Source organism: Populus euphratica, unplaced genomic scaffold (genome assembly GCF_000495115.2).
Source record: "Populus euphratica unplaced genomic scaffold, PopEup_1.0 scaffold164.1, whole genome shotgun sequence".
Classification (NCBI taxonomy): Eukaryota; Viridiplantae; Streptophyta; class Magnoliopsida; order Malpighiales; family Salicaceae; genus Populus; species Populus euphratica.
In genome coordinates, this window is record NW_011500048.1 from 90,763 (window position 1) to 111,384 (window position 20,622).

The 20,622-nt window shown below is 28.5% G+C and overlaps 1 protein-coding gene across 1 annotated transcript; it reads left to right on the forward strand.

Annotated features, from left to right (window-relative positions):
* Positions 1-18,367: 18,367 nt before the first annotated feature.
* On the forward strand, positions 18,368-19,448 carry LOC105107546 (dof zinc finger protein DOF1.2-like). Its single transcript, XM_011001505.1, has one exon. It carries the CDS (start codon positions 18,505-18,507, stop codon positions 19,408-19,410), a length of 906 nt encoding a protein of 301 aa, XP_010999807.1. The 5' UTR covers positions 18,368-18,504; the 3' UTR covers positions 19,411-19,448.
* Positions 19,449-20,622: the final 1,174 nt, after the last annotated feature.

Consider the following 20,622-nt stretch of genomic DNA (forward strand, 5'->3'; position numbering starts at 1 on the left):
ATACTAATCTAGTTCAATGCTAAAAATACATTGAATCAGGTCTGATCTAACAAAATCAAAAAATATTTTTTTTTTATTTTTGAATGCGTTTTATTTAAAAAAACTAGTGTTAAATATTATTCAATGACACTACATAAATTAGACGGAGATCGCTTGATGACGTAATATTTGCAGAATTTGATCACAATCCCAATTTTATTCCTGATTATATTTTACCTATGTTATTGCGTTCTTAAAAAAAAATTAATGGAACAATAAAAAATATTTTATAAAAAGTATTATTTATTTCATGATATAATAGTAATAGTTAAATCTACAATATTTAAATTAAAAACCATCAATATTAATATATATTTTTTAAAATTATTTTATAACCTCAATTTAAAAGCATTCTTAACCAAACATATTAAACTATTTTTTCTTCAACTTCAATTTCAACCACAGTTTTAACCAAGCATCTATTTTTTCAAACCAACCTTAACTAAAAATACTGTTTATAAAACAACTTTTTTTAAATCACAACCATAATAACTACCGCAAAACCAAACACACTTTATATTCAAAAGGTAAAGATTGAGTTTTGTTGTTAGGTTTAGGATCCAAATCACTCCTTATAATTTAGAAGTTAAGATCATTAGAAAGGGTTTATCTATTTGGTAGAAAAAGGGTGTTAAAGGTTTGTTCTTTAATTTCATCATAAAGACCCATCCAGTTGAAGATGTCTCCATATGGTAGGAGGCTTTATCTTTATATTATTTCATTGTTATTCATTGAAATCAAAGAGGAAATGGATATCTCTTGGATGTTGTAATTTTTGAAAATGTTATGTCTTGGTCTTAATTGATGATGAAAACATTAGTTTAATTGAGCTTCTGGGGACTTTGTTATGGGAATTATATAATTATGAGGCAATTTGGTGTAATTGAGGCTACCTATCAATCTCCAATCCATACATTACTAGAAAATAGATAAATGCAAATAGAAATACTGAGAGAATATTTCCATTAGTAAATTTTTTAGGGATTTTACCATGGAGAAAAAAATAAAACAAAGTAAAAAAAATGATGACATGTCATTTTTACTAACAGAATTACCGAAGGAATATAATTCTGTTGGTAAAATTTGTCATAAATTCATTGGTAATCTGTCATAAATCATATCAATTATAAAGGGAATCACCAACGAAATTTTCCATCGTTATTTTCTAAAAAGCTCCAGAACTATTTACTTTCCAATTACACTGTTAATTATGTTTTTTTATAGACAAAATCATTGACAAATTTAAACGTCATCGGTGTGATTTCATGGTTTTCTGAAAAAAATTAATTAATTTAAAATTTTCATTTAAATATTATAGACGAAATCACCGATAGATTGAAAAATCATTAGTGATTGTTGGCGATTTTTGAAATTTTTTTATAAAATGAAAATTTAAATTAAATATTAAAGATAAAATTAATGATAAAATAATTAAAAATATTAATATTTAATTATCCGTCGGTAAAACCCTTGCTAACATGCCTTAATAAAAAGTATGAATCTCCTTATTTCACAAGAGACAGACTCATTTCTTATTATTCTTTTTCTTTTTCACTATATGAAAAAAAATCAATATCTATTTCTTTCTCTCCTCATCTCACCTCATCTCCTTCTCTTCTCTTTCATGTTCGAGTATGTCTTCTTCTTCTTCTTCTTCTTTTATCCTTTTATGTTATTTTTAATTAATATGCTTTACAAAATTTCTTTTCTCTCTTTAACTTCATTTGCAACTACATTAAGGTAAGATTTTTCTTTTTTCTTCTTTTTTCAAGATTTTTTTCACTATATTTATTTATTTTATTTTATTTTTAATTTTTTTTGTTCTTAATAATTGTATAAATGTTGTTATGAGATTTTTTTTTTCATATGAGATCATTTTTTAGTTGATTTATTTATAGGATTTTTAAATTTTTAGCAATTGCAACTTCATTTTTTTTCATATGAATTTTTTTAGTTGATTTTTTTATTCTTTTTTCCAAGCATGTTGAGTATATATTATAGAGTGTTGATTTATGTTAATTGACCCAAATAAGTAATAATAACCCAGAGACTAAAAAGAAAATAAGAAAAATAAGAAAATTAACATCCTAAATATGCTAAAATAAGATTTGTCACCATTAAGAAGTCCCAAATATACTAGAAAATCTGATCTGAAAGTAGAATTTATTTTGAATAATTATTTCTTTTTGTAGCTAGGATAAATAAGAAATCCTTGTAAGAAAAGGATTTTGAAATAATTATGAATCCTTGCCACAATTAAAAACTGTGTTGTAGCTCATTAAAGAACTTTTTAGAATTAATATATTTTCAAAATAAGATGCTACATCCTTTTAGGAAAATAATCTTAGTCAATTAGGAAGTCCACGAGTCAAAAGGAAGTAAATAACAAAATTTATACAGCCTATATTGACCCATATGTAGATACCTTCTCGAAGACTGATTGATCTAAAATTTTAACTCAATGTAGGAAAACATGTCAAGAGACTCCACATAAAATGTCAGCTCGATCAAACAGTCGGATTGAAAATTATGACTGTTACTATAAAATTGGATAGTTGTATATTTAATGTCAAAATCTGAATTTAACATTTCCTGGATCTTATAAAAAATAGTTCCTTACAAAAAAACAAAATTCCATCTTCCGGTCTTTCTTTTTCTTTGAATCTTTTGTAGCTTTTTTTTTAAAAAAATTATTCTTCAATATTTATTTGATTTTGAATTGTTCTTTATAATTTGTTTCATTCTGCTTCCTGTAAAGTTATCACAATATAAAAACAAATATTCTAATATTTGATTGATACTCAATTTTGCGTTATCACAATATAAAAACAAATATTCTAGTATTTGATTGATACTCAATTTTACAAGTGTTTATTTTTGTTATCATATTATTTTATTAAAAATAATTTAAAAAACATAAAGTTATTAAATCCAGTGAATATATGATTAAAATTGCAGGTTTGACCATGAAATTGAGTCAATTTATTATATCATCATTTTAATATTAAAAAAAATATTATTTTGAATTAATTACTATGAAATGCATTTCATTGGGTTTAAGAATCTAGCTACATTTTCCCCAGCAAAACAATACCAAAAATTATCACTGAAATGCATTTTCATTGGGTTTGGTTCGTGATGGCAGTTTAATTTTGTCCAAGGTTTTCTTACTTTCTTCTTGCACCTTTAATTTTCATTGGGTTTGGTTCATGATCGCAGTTTAATTTTGTCATTTAAATATTGATTTTTCCGTTCATTCTCTTCTTATCATCATTGCAACTAATCATAATAATTTTGTCATGTATAGCAATGATAGCATTATTTAAATGACAAAATTGAAAATAATATAGTACGTACCTTATTGCATGGGACAAAATTGATATATTAGGGGACAGTAATGATACATTATTTGGTTTTATCTGGCTCAATTTTCCAAAGCTGCTGGATAGTGACAGTGACCTCAGGTTGACTAGTGGTTTCCTGTGTCTGCGGGGATAATGAAGTGTTTGTTTGGTATTATAATAATTATTATAATAATAATTTTTTAAAATTATTTTAATTAAGATTGATTTAGTATTTATATATGTTTAGTTAAAATTACAATTAAAATTGAAAAAAAATAATTTAATATATTTGGTTAATAATAATTTTGAAATTGAGGATATAAAATAATTTTAAAAAATATGTATTAATATTAATTTTTTTAATTTAAATATTATCGATTTAACTATTATTATTACATTATGAAATAAATAATACTTGATATAAAATATTTTTTATTATTTTATTAAATTATTTATAATTTCATCACGTATAAAATACATCTGACAAGAACTATAATTTTTTTGGTTTTTTAAGCGCGAACAACATCAAGTAAAATATAATTAGGAACAAAATTAAAATTGTGATCAAATTCTATAAATGTTACGTTATTAAGCGATCTCTGTCTAATTTATGTAGTGTCATTAAATAATGTTAAACACTAGTTTTTCAAATAAAACATAATTAAAAAATAAAAATAATTTTTATATTTTATTTTACTAGGTTGGACATGATTCAACTGGTATTGGTTCAACTGGAACAATAGAACTGGCTATACTATTCATTGAACAATGTAATTAACATGAATAGTGTAGCCATCTCTACAATTCACTAACAACATGCATGAAGCAGCAATTACTTGCTTTTCTCTCTCTGTATTTTGGATGCAAAAACTATGGGATCCATAAATAGTAAATTGTGTTTTTTCTTTACCAAACAAATTATATCTACATTTTAAATAAAACACAGACGAAGCTTCATTATCAAACAGCCTCGAACTGGGTGGTCGATCTCCTCCAGGTTACAGAGATGATTCAGATTCTAGCAAGTGGAAGACAGCACAAGGTGAACCTACCTTACAAATATTTCTCAAGGTAACACAATGATGCATATATGGAAGAGTTAATATGTAATCCCTCAAGGTAAGCTAGTCTCCGAACTTTTTGCAGCTCCTGCGGGATGCCAAATTCAACGTTGGGACATAGGGTGTTAAGAAATCTAAAGAACACAAGCACAAACTTTATAGAATCAGTGGCTCAGTGCAGCCAGGAGAGGTTCTTGGTTCTCAGAGGAAGGGCGAAACCTAACGGTGGAACCATCATTTAATTTATAATGAACAAAAATATAACAATTCCCTAAAGAGGAGGTACATTAATTTGGCATACTGTTAATAATTCTTATGTATAACACACAATCTATGAAAAAAGATAGAATGAAATGGTGCTGAAAGTTTGATTCTATAATAAAATGGGTGAAACAGGATTGGGTTTTATGAAGCAGGATGGTGTTGCATTCACACACCTTACATTTAAGAAAACAACTTATGTTGGATCACTTCGTCTTCCTAATGAGTTAACCAGGAAGCAAATTAAAAGAAAGGGTCGTAGATGTTATTCATGAGCAAGGCCTTGAAACATGATTTCCTGGTGGATCACTACCTTTTATGCCTTAAATTGACGTTCGACTTATCCCTCAGTCGTTATCAGTGTTATAAAAATTTTCTTAGTGATCTGAATAAAAATCTTAATATTAATTTAGATTAATTGTTTATTTAGTTCAACTACAAGGTAAAGCATATAAATTGATGTAGATGGGTTTGGATTTTTTTTTTTCATTTAAGATTGTAAGTAGTTGGATGAGGATCTTTTATCAATGGATTATGCAAAAAAACATAGCAAACTCTTTTATGGACATGTGGGATAAAATTAAACTTAAAAAAAGGCCTGATTATTCCCCCTTTAATGAGCACATGGGATAGAATTAAACCTAAAAAGAAGCCCGATCATTCTAGATTGATAGCTTAATATAAAAGGGCTATAACTTTCAATTTGACTAGTGAAGTTATCTTGACGCAACTAGTCAAGTGGGCTATAACTTTCAATTTGACTAGTGAATAGATTTAAATTTTATCAAATTATTCTGTATGCTTAATTTTATAAGAGACTTATCTTGACGCAACTAGTCAAGTTTCAAAAGACCCTCAAATTCTTGACGTGGAAACCTTATTTGGTCAAAACCTTGTCTTTCTTGCTTCTTGTTTTTATTTAATTGTGTTTCCATGTGCATCATATATGCTATACATATAGGATCAAATTAATAAAAAAAAATCATGCTCGAATGGCATTGCATAAATTTAAACTAGATTATTTAGTAACAGTTATTTGTTGAAGTATTTAGAATTTGATTTAGATGAGGATCATTTGTTTTAAAGGATCACTTCTCTATTCTTAAGATTTTATTTCTCATCTCTAGGTGTAAATGAAATGGTTGTAATCAACGCCCTATGTTTCAACAATATTATCTTATTTGGTTTCAATACTAAACAAGGCCAACAAGCTTTAGGAAATACTAGTTTCTTAACATGTGTTACATAGTTGCTAGATTTTTTCTTAACATTTAAAAAATTATAAAAATATTAGAAAGTAAAAAATTCAATACATGTTGGCTGAAACATTTTTAAAATACTTAATTGGTGACACATTGGACAAAATATTTTTTTTAAAAAAAATTAACACCTCGACATATCAGGTTGACCTGGACCAACCATAGTTAACCTGCGAAACTTATGATATAAGATATTAGATAAAGATAAAATCATGGAATCCATAATAAAACAAATTAAGTAGTCCAATTACAATGGATCATATATTAAAGGCTGAAAGAGAATAAAAACATATAATTAAAAAAAGGATGAAAAAAGGTGACTCTAGTAAAACTACATCTATAGCTGACATAACAATATGGGCTGGTATAAATTTTACGTAGAAGAAAAATGTTAAGGTGAAACTAGGACAATATTCCAAAATAACAGGAAAGAAGTAAAAGATAAGTTTGATTAATTTAATAATATAAAAAAGGCAGCCCTAATTTAACAACTTGAAAAATAATGAAAACCTAGGTCAATCTCATAAACTTGAGTTAATATTCTAAAATTATAACCTATGAAATCTCATACCTGAACTTAATAAAAAAGATTAATTCCTGACTAATTTAATATTGAAAGATAAATTGAAAACAATTAATCTAAAAATCTCGTCATTACATAAAATTAGCAATTAAATAAATATGATCGAACCAAATAGAAAAAAATTGGAGGATGAAATCGCAAAAATAAATCTATTTTATAAATCACTTAAAATAAAAAATAGCAATAAAGATAATAGGGATCAAATATGAAAGATGAAAAAATAAAAAATGATAAAATTGGAAATACTTTTCAAATTAAAATAATTTTTTCAAATTTAAATCTCGTAATTAAGAGAAGAGGGATTGAATTTGAAGGGGGGAAACTAAAGGGTTGCTGTGATTTTTTCTAGGAACTATATGCAAATTGAGGTGAAGAAAAGAGAAAAGAAAGGGGATAAGAGAAGAAAATATGCACCAAACCGGACCAAACCACCATACAAGCTCTAGCCATGAAGGAAAAAAACACCAAAACAATACAGTGGAATCATGATTAAGACCACCAGAGTCAGTTGCATGCATCACTCAAACATATTTTTCCTTTTTATTTTATTTTATTTTAAAAAATAATAAAATGATCCTCAGACTAAATGATAATAACAAAAAAAAAAAAACTACTATAAAATCAGTAGCAAGCCCCTGAAGTTAATGCCAAAATATTTGGATGGTAAGGGTAATAGAGTTATTATACTATTCATTATGAAATGAAATTTGTATAAAATCCCAAGATAAAAAGTTCTAATTTTTAACTTTTTAAGGTTTATATAGTAATTTTATTGTTATTAAAAAAATAAAAAAGATAGTGTTTTTGCCAAACAATAAAAAATGCTAGTTTAACCTTATAAAAACTATTATTTTACCCCTCAAGATTAGTTGATCTGATCTTTTAGTCAAGAAAAAAAATTATTATCTTACTATTAAAATCCACAATAATCTAAAATGTATCTACAATGTTTTTTCCATGGGTTTAGGTTCAAAATCTCTCAACAATATAACAAAAGCTAAGCTCTAGAGCACAGAGAGAGAAAGAGAGAGCACATAAAAAAAAGATAATCTAGAAATTAAGATGAAGAAGACTCAAATGTGTATAAAAAACTCTTTCTTGTGTCCTTTTTTATATTCAATTTTGGAACCAAAGGTTATTTAGAATTAATTATGATAATTCTCACCATTAATCATTCTTAATTACACACCATAAAATAAAATTAACATGATAAGTTTTGGATTTAATATCTAATTTTATTTGTATTTAATAAAAGTTGTTAAAGTTAAGGAAAAAGATTGTTCAAACTCTTTATTCATGAGTTGAAAAATAAATGGGTTGGTAAAAATAATTCTTTATAGGTCAAAGACTTATTTTAAAAAAACCCGAAACCTGAGTCCAAAATAAATAGGTAAAAAGCAAACCTAGGTCTTGGCTTATAGCTCAAAACCACTTGTTGTTTAAGAATTAAAACAACTATATCATTTTAAAGAGGATGAATTATGTATATCACTAATATTCACAAATAATACAAATTACATCAAATAAACATAATAAATTATCATAATTAAAGTGATTAAAGTAAAGAGATAAGAGGGAGAGAATTTGCAAATTTAATTTTAATATAATTCGACAAGCTCATATCCAAATCTCAAGTAAAAAACCGTATTTAAGTATTGTATTCCTTTACTAATCTAAGTTCAAGAGTACAATGGATATTTGATGAACTCATACCAAGATTTTTACACCATGAATCCACATCAATATTTGTCATCACTTAAAGATATTTTCTCTTCAAGATTTTTTTACCACTTGATGAATGCACCTTGAAATCCTTCACTACTTGATGGTAATCCCTCTTTAAGATTTTTCCACTACTTGATGAATTCACACCAAGATTTTTTCAATTTAAAGATATGTCATCTTCAAGATTTATTCATTTGAAGATATACTCTTATCAAGATTTTTTCTTAGTAAAATTACCTCATCAATACCAAGAGTTTTTGCTTATCTCTTAAAGGTTTACAAGAGTAATTTTGTTATCGTAATTAACTCTCTCGATAGAGTGAATAATACAATAGAAAGTTTCAATATCTTTATATCTTATAAAATAGCTCCTATATGATTTAAAGGTGTTTAAGTGTAGTGAGAATAAGATTGAATACTCTTGTGTTATATTATAAAGTTTAATAGCATCAATTAGAGTATAATCAAGGATTGATGATTTTGAACTGTATTTACTCTTAGAATAACTTGTATATGATATATGTTCGGATTTTCTTTTTAATTTTACAATTAGACAAGCTATGTATATGTTTATAAAAAACACTAGTCCTTTATAGTTGTTATAACCCCACTAACAACTCAAACAATCGACCAATTCATATTGGTCAAACCAATTAGTTGATCATAATTTTTGTAGAATTCTCAGGTATTCATTGAATAAGTGATATTTTCATTCACAAAATCTCAACCTTAAATAATGATAAAATTTCTTTTAGTTTATATGCAATGTATACAAAAGTAAATGATAAAATTAAATTAAATAAAAGAGCTATCAATAAATAAAGTTTGTGACCTGAGAAGATCTCACTTTATATATCATTGACTTCATATTTATAATAAAAACATTCCATCCTACAACATTGATATGTAAACCATATCCTTAAAAATTATTACAACATATATATCCTTAGCTAGAGGGCCTCTTTTATTGAAGCACCAAACTTATATATTGTTATAATAGGTAGACCTTTGAAATTATCATTTACTATTAGTTATATCCTCCATGACTAGTTGGATCCTTATTATAACCTTTTCGGCCATTAGGATACTTGTTATAGCCTTAACAATTAGAATACTCGTTATAGCCTCCTCGACTGGTGGTTTCAGCTAGGAGAGCCCTTCATCCTAAGATGAGAAATAGAAAAATAGTAAACATAATGTTGTAACCTATTTTTAGGTTCCTACACAAAAAAATACAAAGAAAATAAAAAAATATTTGAAAAAAAATAGTAGTAGTAAAAAGAGGATATTGAAGTGCATAGAAAATGGTTTAAAATTGGTTGAGGCAGTTTAAAAGAACAAGGATTGAAATTTGACAATATATCATTGATTGATGAGAGCCCGACTAACAAAGAAAATTCAATTTAAGGAAGAAAAGTTTAAAATTCAATGTTTATGAACTCAATTATATTTTACTGAAGGTTTAATTGAATTTATGGAAGGTTTGATTACAAGAAAAATTGATGTTGAAAGTCAATTTGTGCTTTAACTGGAAGAAATTAAAGTTCTGAAGTCAAATTATAATTTTTGAGAGTTAATTTAGAAAAATCAAGGGTTTAATAGGATAAATTCTAAAGTTTGATAGCTAATCAGGAACTTAATTGAAGAAATCCAAAACAATGACCAAACTAGAAAAGGTGTGTTAATAGAGGAGCTGTAATTAAAACTGAATTAGGGGCCAAATTGAAGGAATTAGAAGTTCCTTGATCAATTGAGGGTCAAATTGCATAAATCAGAGACCAATGATCAATTTGAAAAAGGCAGTCAACTTCAAGGTCGAGGATAAAATTTGGCAAGGATGCCATTTAATTGATTTTTAAAATCAAAATTGCAATTGAGGACTTAATTGAACAAATCACAAATTGAAGACTGATTTGGACTTTGACACATTTTTGCCGCCTTTTTCTTTTAAATAAAACGGCATGTTTTATCCAAAACAGCGCTGTTTCATCCACTATTCATTGAAAAAAAAAGATCCAAAATAGTTCTGTTTTGAACGACACTGTGGATCTTCTTCTTCCTCTAGACGCCCAAAGCAGGGAAAAAAGAAGATTTTTCTTCCTCTGTTTCTCACCGCCTTCTCTTCCTCAAAGAACCAAAAAGACACCGACTAAGGACCCCTTCACCTGCATAAAAGCTTTTCATGCATTAAAGTTAAGGGAAGAGAGGTGTCCCTAAGGTGGTAGAGGGGTGGCTAAACAGTGGCCACGTCGGCCACCCTACCCCAACGCCGTTGACTAGGAAAGGGTGTAGGTCTCCTTTTCTCCCTTATAAATACCGGGGAGAAAGGAGACAAAGGGGACAAAAAAGAGAGAGGAAGAAATAACAAAAATAAAGAAGAAAGAAAGAGAAGAAAAAAAAAAAGAGCACAAGAAAGGAAGAAAAAAATATGGGGAAAAAAAAAAAGAAAACAGAGGAATATAGAGAAAGAAGAGAAGGAAAATCAAGAGGAGGAGGAAAAAAGAAGAAGAAAGGGCAAAACAAAAACAGAGAAAAAGAAAAACAGGGGAGAAGCATTAGTGAAACAGCGCCACCAGGTCTAGTTGTCATCGCAAATGACAACAAACACCCCCTTTCACGCTAGGTAATCTTCTCTCCTTCATTGCCTTGTTTTCTTTTTTTCTTTTTCATTTTTCATGCAAAACATGAGCAATTCACATTCTGCAGCAAATGAATAATCAATCAATTATAGTCTTTTGAGCCGGCGCTAGCCCATTTTTATATTGAGCTGGTGGCGGCCTATTTTTTTGTGTTGGGCCGTGTTGGACCATTCCAATTAAATACACCATAATAATACAAATCGGGTATGAAAATACCTGATTTTCATCAACTAAAAAATAAAAAAATAAAAATTTTTGTGCATACGGCCAAGTGTCTTAAAGCTAAAAAATTATATCGTGTTTTTTATCATACACAAAAGAAGAAGAAGAAGAAGAAGTTTTAGCATGCATTTTAGCTTTAATAACCAATTTATTAAAGTCAAGAGAATAATGGCCAATATTTCAAAAAATTCAAAACAATATTTTTTTTTTGGATTTAGTACAAGGAAATACGAATTTATACGTAAAATATATTCTCAGTATTAAAAAGTTTTTTTTTTATTTTTTCTTAGATTTTTTATCAAACCATAAAGCAATGAAACTTACCTTAGATATGGTATATTTAGGGTGCTAGTATCTTTCCTTTACATAACCAATCTTTCTATCCAATCTCTAAAACCAGTTAGGATTTCTAGTGATTAAAATACTAAGCGACGATTTTCAGTCTATATTTTATTTATAAGAGACGAGAATTTCTTATCTCTTTATATTTTCTAAATAGATTTTTATATTTTTATAAAGGATAAACAATCGTTGTGATGTTGTGATGTTGTACACGTGTAGAGTACATAGGAGAATAATAATAGTGAAGATGAGTACATGTTGAGCAGTAGCATTTCCTTTTGTTTTTCATTAGTTGTAATTAATTATAGCTAATGGAATTGAAGTTACGAGGCAACCAAGTTATTAATTAACAACTACTTGCAAAATGAATATGCTAGACATGGAATGATACTTCTTTTTGGCAAACGAATTGAAGTTGAGCAGTAAATTCATGAAAGAATCTATGAGGATCCTACTGTACTAGTAACTAGAAAATGACCCTTTCGACAAAATAAAATGCAAAAGAGATTCTATACAAACCAAGTGTAAGTGCTGCAGCTCCATCATAATTTAGCGTAGCATTTGCCACCTCAGAAGATCTGAGCAACAAAGTTGCGACAAAAAGTGTCATCACCATGACAGGCATGGGCCTCAAGAAGGCTGATTTTGCCATGCTACATTTACACTACACGCAAAAAGGTTTATGATAGATTGTGAGTAAAAGGAAATGCAGAGCAATTTTCGCAATGTGGAGCTTCAGTTGGGATCGAGTACTTATAATGGAAAGTTGAGAAAATGTTAACATAGTTGAATAATATGTAGAACCCCATTATCATTTTATTGCAAACTCTAATTAATTGAGATGGACACGAAAGAGGAGACTTGACGCCGGTCAATTTGATCCTCCAAGGTGCTACTCAGTAACACAAGTAAAATAAATTAAGATAAAAAGAAATCACTCTTATCGCCGTATATTATCAAATTGGTACTCCGGTTCCCTTCTAGATTTTTTTTTTTGACGGGATACGATAATTATTATTTTTTAAAGTATTTTTTATATAAAAATATATTAAAATAATATTTTTTTATTTTTAAAATTTTTTTTTTGATATTAATCTGAAAACACAAAAAAATATATATATTATAAGTAAAAAAATAAATTTAATTTTTTGAAAAACACTTAAAAAATACAAATATCATGAGTCAAAGGTGGAGTTCTCGTTTTCTTGCAAGACAACTCAAGGCTCAAGCTTATTTTGACTCAGCACGCACATTTACAGTCAGCATTTAAGCGAGGGTATAACTATGTTAATTTCTGCCCTTTTTTCTAATAGAGGTTTAGGTAATCTGTCATTTTCTCCCTTTCTTCTTTGCCCCATTTCGTGTCTATATATATTTCTAGCTTTGGCTCCTTGTTCATTCACTGGGAGTAAAAAATAAAGGGAAAACCCCTCCATGTCCAAATAATAAAATGCTCCATCTACCAACCTTTACCTCCAAGTGTTTTGTTGATAAATTAGTAATATTTGGTTATTGGTTAATATTAGATGTTTGTGGTAATCTTACGAACCAGGAAAATCTTTCATGATCATGACTAAAATATAACACCTTTAACATCATATGATGAGATCGGCTTATATTATTACCATCTTTTCTAAACCTCTCCCATAGATTAATATATATAAACCACTCCAAACTTAGTAAAAGGATGTAGTTAGTGTTAGTGACACGCTCAAAGATTGATACCGAATGTTTTGCCAAGAATTTCTTGGAATTAAGCTATCAGACCCCCAGAAGAATTATAATAAACAACTGGGTCTGGCTCCGAGATGTTTATGATGCCGTGAGGATCCCGGAACTGTAAACCCAATAATTAAGCTCTTTATCACGATGGCATACAAATTAATTGATCTCTCTCTCCCGTAAAACTTACACGAGATAAAAATTCAATTTGAGAAAGAGGTAGTTCTTTTTCTGGGTTCATCTGAAGGACCATGGGCCTCAGGCTATGATCCCAGTCAACATTTTCGGAGTTTAATTTTCCATTTTTCTTGCTCTTTTCCCCCTCTTGTTTGAATGTTTTGTCAAATATTCGTGCGATTACATGTTAGAGCGACAAACCTGCTAGTCTCATCCGTCCACGAACTTTAGCAACTATTTGCGGTTTATGGAAACAAATCTTCGGACAAAACTTCCATATTTCCCGATTTCAAGAGCAACCAGCTTCCACTATTAATTTCATATGACGCCGTGTACGAAATCATGGGTCCCAATAAACCGTCATAAACCGGGACCTATACACCGTATCTTATGTCAAGCGACACCATGCCACGCCCATGTCTTTTATTTTCCTAGACCTTGTTATTTGGCAACACGCTGAACATGACGTTTTTAGTGCTATACAGCCAGTCATTGAACATTCTGGGATAAATACCAAAAACCAGATGAAAATGAGTCGTGTAAGCTTGCTGAAAGTCAATTTATTAACCCTCCTTTAAATTATTTCTGCAACCTTCTTATGGATAACATGAAAGTGATGCAAAACCTCCCACGTGATTTGAATTATGATCTCTCGATATTAGACCCTACGGGGGATAGTTGATAGTTGCCCATAACCGATTGATGCATATTCCTTTGATTTGTTTCTGCAACTAGTGATGACGTTTTATTGTTGCTGTGGGTAATTTTGGAGGAAAACGGAATAAGGTACGGCGTGCGCGCGTCCACATAGTTTAGACTTTGTTAATTTTAAGGCAAGTGGAAAATATCGTCGGGGTGTGTGTCGGTGAATCGCTGTCGATGGAGAAATGAGGCATTATTGTTCGGAAAATGACAACTTGGTAAAGCTAAAACCACTTACATTGCAGCACGAGGTTTTTATTCGAAGAATGGTGTTGATCGAAGTAGGCGTAGGTCTCGAACAGTATGGTAAAGAGAGAAGACCTCCTACCCTCTCCCCCCTTCGTTTTCATCATGATACTCAATAAATACATGTGTAGCTGTTTATGCTTTCTTTGTCCAGTTAGCTGAATTCAATAAATGAAGAATTGCTCTTTCTTTTATTAACACCTCCCACAGTTATGAGCAAATTCAATTAGATATTTGCTCATAACATGCATGTAACCCACGCTTGCCGATTTTTTTTTCCATTAAAATTAATTTTAAGCATGGAAAACTCATCAATCACATAGTAATGTAAAAAAATTCTGAGAGATTCTAATAATTTATTTATAATTAGAATAAATAATGAAAAACAGAAGTATTTTAACTACATATTTTTTAACTGTTTGGATTTTACAACTCAACACCAGTATAGAATCCTTTTTCAATTTTTTTTTTTAATTTGAAGGTAATAGCACATTTTGTTCATCGATCTAGTCCATTGAAAATAATTCAATTTCTCTAGATATTGGATTTAAATAAAAAGTTAGTGAAAAAAATATACCTTCTGGTAATATTTATCAGGTTAATCTAAAGATTTTAGTATAGAATCTTCTGGAACTAAGGAATACTAATTGTTAAAAAAAAAAAGAACAAAATAATATTAAAGAGAAATTTATGAACACTCAAACTTCTTGACTAATTACAAAAGCTACTCTCTCACTCTCTCTCTCTCACTCTATATATATATATATATTAAAGCTTAAAGGGTAAGTTAATACTATTTATTTCATCGATACTTTATCGTGGGTGAAATAATTTTTTTGTTAAAAAAATACAAGCTTTTTAAATGTGTTTTTTAATCTAATTATAAATAAATAAAACCTATACATATATTTAATTAAATATATCAAGAATCACTTATACTAATAAATATAAAAAATAAAATATAAAATATATGCATTCCAGTGCTTGGCCTAGCGGTGGAAGGGGCTTGTTTTCTTCCATTGTACTTGGGTTCGAGCCCTGACGTGCACGCATGTCACCCTCGTGGTGCCTTACATGCCTACTGGGTTTGCAGGATATTTAGTGGGCCGTGGGGATTAGTCGTGGTGCGCGCAAGCTGGCCCGGATACCCCACGTAAAAAAAAAAAATATATATATATATAAAAAATAAAATATTATCATATTTATTTAACTCATCTTACTGTAGGTCAAATAATATTTTTCTAATATGAAAGAATTAACTTATAGTTGTTATTAATGCATTTTATGATATTGAGTAAAAAATATAACCATGAATTAAAAAGTTAATGATTATATATAATAAAATATAATAAATATCATATCTATTAATAAAAATATATAAAATTTCAAGCTAATTTTTAACATAATATAAGAATTTAACAATGTTGTAATTGCAACAATGAAACATCATTTCCCTAATCTTTGTATAATAATTTTTCTTAAAAATATAAATAAAAAATAAAAAATATGGATAAAAACAAAAAAATTATTATAAATAGGTCACTTATAAAGTGATAAATGTTTAATAAATAAAAATAATATTTTTTCCAATAAAAAAGTGTAAAGAAAAAAATTAAGAAAATATTAAAAAATAAAGATAAGAAAAGAAAACAATATAAATAAACTAAGTGTATATAAATGCTAAGTATAAAGAGATAATATATATATAAAAAAACTTAATTTTTTTTAAAGTAATAATTATAATTTGATCTTCACTAGGTCAAATTAATTGGTAAAACTTATAATTGTGCTATTTTTGCAAGAAAATTTCATTTCTTTTTAGGACATATTTAATATCAATGATCAAGAGTAGCTTAATTGACAACCAAGCAACCATACGCAAGATTTTATTTTGTATCCATAATACTGCTCGTGTCTCCTCAAAATTCCTAACGAAATTAAGCATTAAAAAAAAAAAGGGTTCAATTCTCCCTCGCTATTCTGTAACCAGCTCGTTCCATGAATGATCATGCATTGTACCTGATTGCTTGTTCTTAGTGTCAAGACTTCGGAAACCCAAGAGATGCATTGACCACGAAATTGAGGGATTTATTAACGAAGATCGAGGATTGACGTGTGACAATCATCACCCGCAACCTGAGATCTAGACCATGATTATCGATTAATTTGGTTGTTTTCTTACGTTAAGGAAAGTAATAAAGTAGAAACCCTAACCAAGGAATTGTCAGGGATGAAGGCATGCCACGTTACAGTATTATGCACTTAGGCAACAAACATGGCCTAGCTAGAGGGAATGGGGATGTTTTCACCTTCTGTTCGTGACCTGTGGAGCATTGTATCTACATAGTTTTTGAACTGTGAGTAACATTATTTATATTTATAATGCGGCAACTGATTTTCAATTTATGTGACGAATTAATCTGGTTAGATGAGTAACCAATACGAAGTGTTGGCTATTTAAAAAAAAAAACAATTGTACATATGCTGTTGGTTACCTTGTTGAAATGTTGGTTATATACTAATAGTGATTAAAATTAATTAAAAAATAGGTCTTGTTAACTTAAATTCATTAAATTATTTTTTTAAATACTAACTAAAGGTATATTTGTTAAGCAACAAATATTTTGTTAATAATTATTTTCTTCTAATTTTTTAATTGAATCATTTTCTATTTTCTAATATATTAAAAAATTCTTTAAATTATAAAATAATTATTTTTTATTGTAAAGTGACGGTACGTAGTTAGATGAGAGAAATGATAATGTTCGTGCTAGTGACAATGTTGGTGGTGAGTGTTTAAGAGTTAATATAAAATTAAATTATTAATGAGGTATTTTTTAATAGTTTAATTTTTTAAGTTAAGATGATTTTTTAAAATGATATTAGAGCTTACATACCAATTAAGATGATTTTTTAATATGATATTAGAGCTTACATATCAAATAGTCAAGAATTTGAATCTTATTTTGTTAATTGAAATTATAATTTTAACATAAGATAATATTAAACTGTATAAATTTTAGATCTAAAAAGTTTTAAATTGAGAGAATATATTAAAAAATTATTATAACATTATTAATAAAATCTCATCTAATAACTTAAATTATAAGTTAAGATAACTTTTTAATAATGAAAATAGTAGAGTAGTGGTAATGACATGAGAGAAACAATAATATTAGTAATCATGATAGTAATGTTGATGGTGAAAATAATGAGGTATGTAATATATCAGTGCTAAAAATATAAAAAAATATAATTGTTCAAACTCAATATAAATTTAAAAAAATTAAAAAATTAATGCTTTGATTAAGTTTAATTGCATTTTGCAAATTTTTCATCCAACTAATCAATTTCTTTAGATCAGAAAAAAATATTTCATAAACAATTAATAAGATGACAAAATATGGACCATCATCATATAATTTTAATAAAGATATCAAGCTATATATAAATTATGTATTTATAACAAAACAACACATTATGTGACAAAACCTAATTATTATTTTTTATCATAATCTAATTCATACTCTTAAAGTAGAGTCTTTGTAATCATCTAACCTAGATTGACAATCTATTTAAAAATATGATTACTCTTAAAGTAGAGTCTTTGTAATCATTAACCTAGATTGATAATCTATTTAAAAATATAATTGCAATTGTTTTTTAAAATATTTTTTACTCTGATGCGATTGTTTTTTAAAATATTTTTTATTCTAAAATGTATCAAAATAATATATTTTTATATTTTTTAAAAATTATTTTTAATATCAGCACATCAAAATGATCTAAAAATATAATAAATATATTAATTTAAAAAATTAAAATATAATTTTTTTAAAAAATATTTTTAAAATATAAAAACAAACTAGAAAAAAAATAAAATTATAAAATGCTTTGACTTATCAACCTCAATTACCATGAAGAAATGCCACGTGAAGCAATAGAACCCACACTAGTACAGATATGAACACCCAACCTTTCTTAGCCCAAACGGCTCGCAACCGACCTCGTTGAAATCATGCTACAAGCCCCATATTTCTAGTCCCCACACACATGCCCTTGCACTAACTCTCACACAAAATCACACAGTACACTTCCTGTTCTATCACCCCACATCTCTCGTTTTCCTCTCTGTATCTCTCCTCAAACAAAAAAAAGTGATATATAGCACAGCCTGCGAACATGTACTCTGCAACTGACCAAATGATGTTTCAATGCCCTCCTAGGCCATTTCCAAAGGAGAAGAAATGGAAATCCAAAGTCGAAGCTGCTCCAAATTGCCCTCGTTGTGCTTCTCCCAACACGAAATTCTGCTACTACAATAACTATAGCTTGTCACAGCCTAGGTATTTTTGCAAGGGTTGTAGAAGGTACTGGACTAAAGGAGGGTCAATAAGAAATGTTCCCGTAGGTGGTGGTTGTCGCAAGTATCGCAGAGCCAAGTCCTCTAAGGTCTCCCAGAATGAACGTGCTGCGGTTTCGGTGAATTATTCTAGGACTAACGAGACGACATTAGCTTGTTCCGCGAATAAGGACTCAATGGCTCAACAAGGTGAAGCTAATGGGTCTGATATTGATCTAGCTGTTGTTTTCGCTAAGTTCTTGAATCAAGACTTGAGTTATGAGCCCGATTTTACTGGTGAAGATTTGCTTAATGAGGGCGGTGATCAGATGGTGGATGTATCGAATTCTTCAAATCCATCTGACAGCTTCCAAAATGATACAATGATGGAAAGCCTGAAGCGGTCTGATCTGATCCAAGAATCCAATTTTCTTGAAGGGCAATCTCAGGTACTTGTAGGAGAGAAGCAACGACTTGAAGAAGAGAGAATTCAAGAACTCATAGAAAGTCAAGACATGAATGCATTTGGGTTGCAAGATTTATTGAGCGACGAAATTGTACAAGATGCTTTGTGGTCTGATGATGCAACCTTGCCTAATTTTCCTAATTGGCAGCCCATGCTACAATTGCAAGATTTTGATTCATTTTCAGTGGATGATCGACTAAAGATTTCATCCAATTTTATCAGTGATAATAATTGGAGTTCTTTGGATCTCGCGGGGTTTGAGGTTTTTTCAAGACCTTGATATATACTTTATTATATTTGAACTTTTTTATTAGTTTTTATGCGATGATTTATTCTCTTGTTTTTCTCTTTCTTAAAGAATCATAATTGTGGTGTTGCTGGGAATTTGTTTAAAAAACATGATTATTTAATTGACATATTTAAGGTTAAATTAAGACTAGGGCTATTTATTTTTTGAGTCAAGACTTTGTTGAAATTCAATCTTTAATATGATTTAAATAAATTACAAATAAATGATAAATTGATTTCAAAGAATCTTTTGTTGGCATGTTTTAGTGAAATTCAAAATCCTCTACAAAACTTTATTCTGTATTAAAAAAATAAGATTTTCTTAGTGTTTATAAAATGAGTAGTTGAAAAGTTAAAATTATACTCAAATATCACTCAGGCTTCTAAAAGGGAAAAAGATCCTACGCAAAATGGACTTTGGGTTTAAACTTATACATGTGAGTCAGCTTGAGCTAGGTTTCGGTATAGATTTATTATAAAATAATATTTTGGACTACAAAAAATTATTTTTTGCTAACTAAAATTTAAAATTAGCCTGGTCCATGAAAAACTATTTTTTTCTTAACATTGTTTATCCATTCCAACCTATGAATGTTAATAGTTTCTTTTAAAAGCTTTTAATTTAAGTATAGTTATTTTTATTAATAGTATCCATGTTATGACTTAAGTTTTTTTATCAATTGCAAGTTTGAATAGATGTTTAATATGCATGCTAATATTCTTTTAATATATTTATGTTGAGAGCATGTTTGACATAAGTTTTGTTTTTTAGATTTAAAATCATATGCACTCTAGGCTTTCCTTGAATATTTTGTATATAGATAAATTAAATATCATTGCTTACTAGTCTAATATATTTATAATTTTTGAGAAACAAGTGTTACATAACATACCTATAAGAATGAAAGATCATGGCATAAACTTCATTATAGATAGACTAGGTGAATAAAATTAATCAAAATATACTATTTATGTTTTCTCATTATTATTGGTTTGGTTATAGTGGATGACAAAAAGAATAACCATTGATATGAACAAAATAAAATAGGCCCAACAAAACCCAAGAATAAGAAAGGAAAAAAGAAAAAGAAATGAAAGAGAGAAATAAAGAGGAAAGGCATAACCAAACCTAATAAGAAAAAGAGATAGGTGAAAAAAAAGGGGGAGAGGGAAGAGAAAGAAGATTGACTCCACCAAATCTAAG

Coding starts and splice junctions, on each gene's coding strand:
- LOC105107546 (XM_011001505.1), top strand. CDS start 18,505: ATGTACTCTGCAACTGACCAAATGATGTTTCAATGCCCTCCTAGGCCA.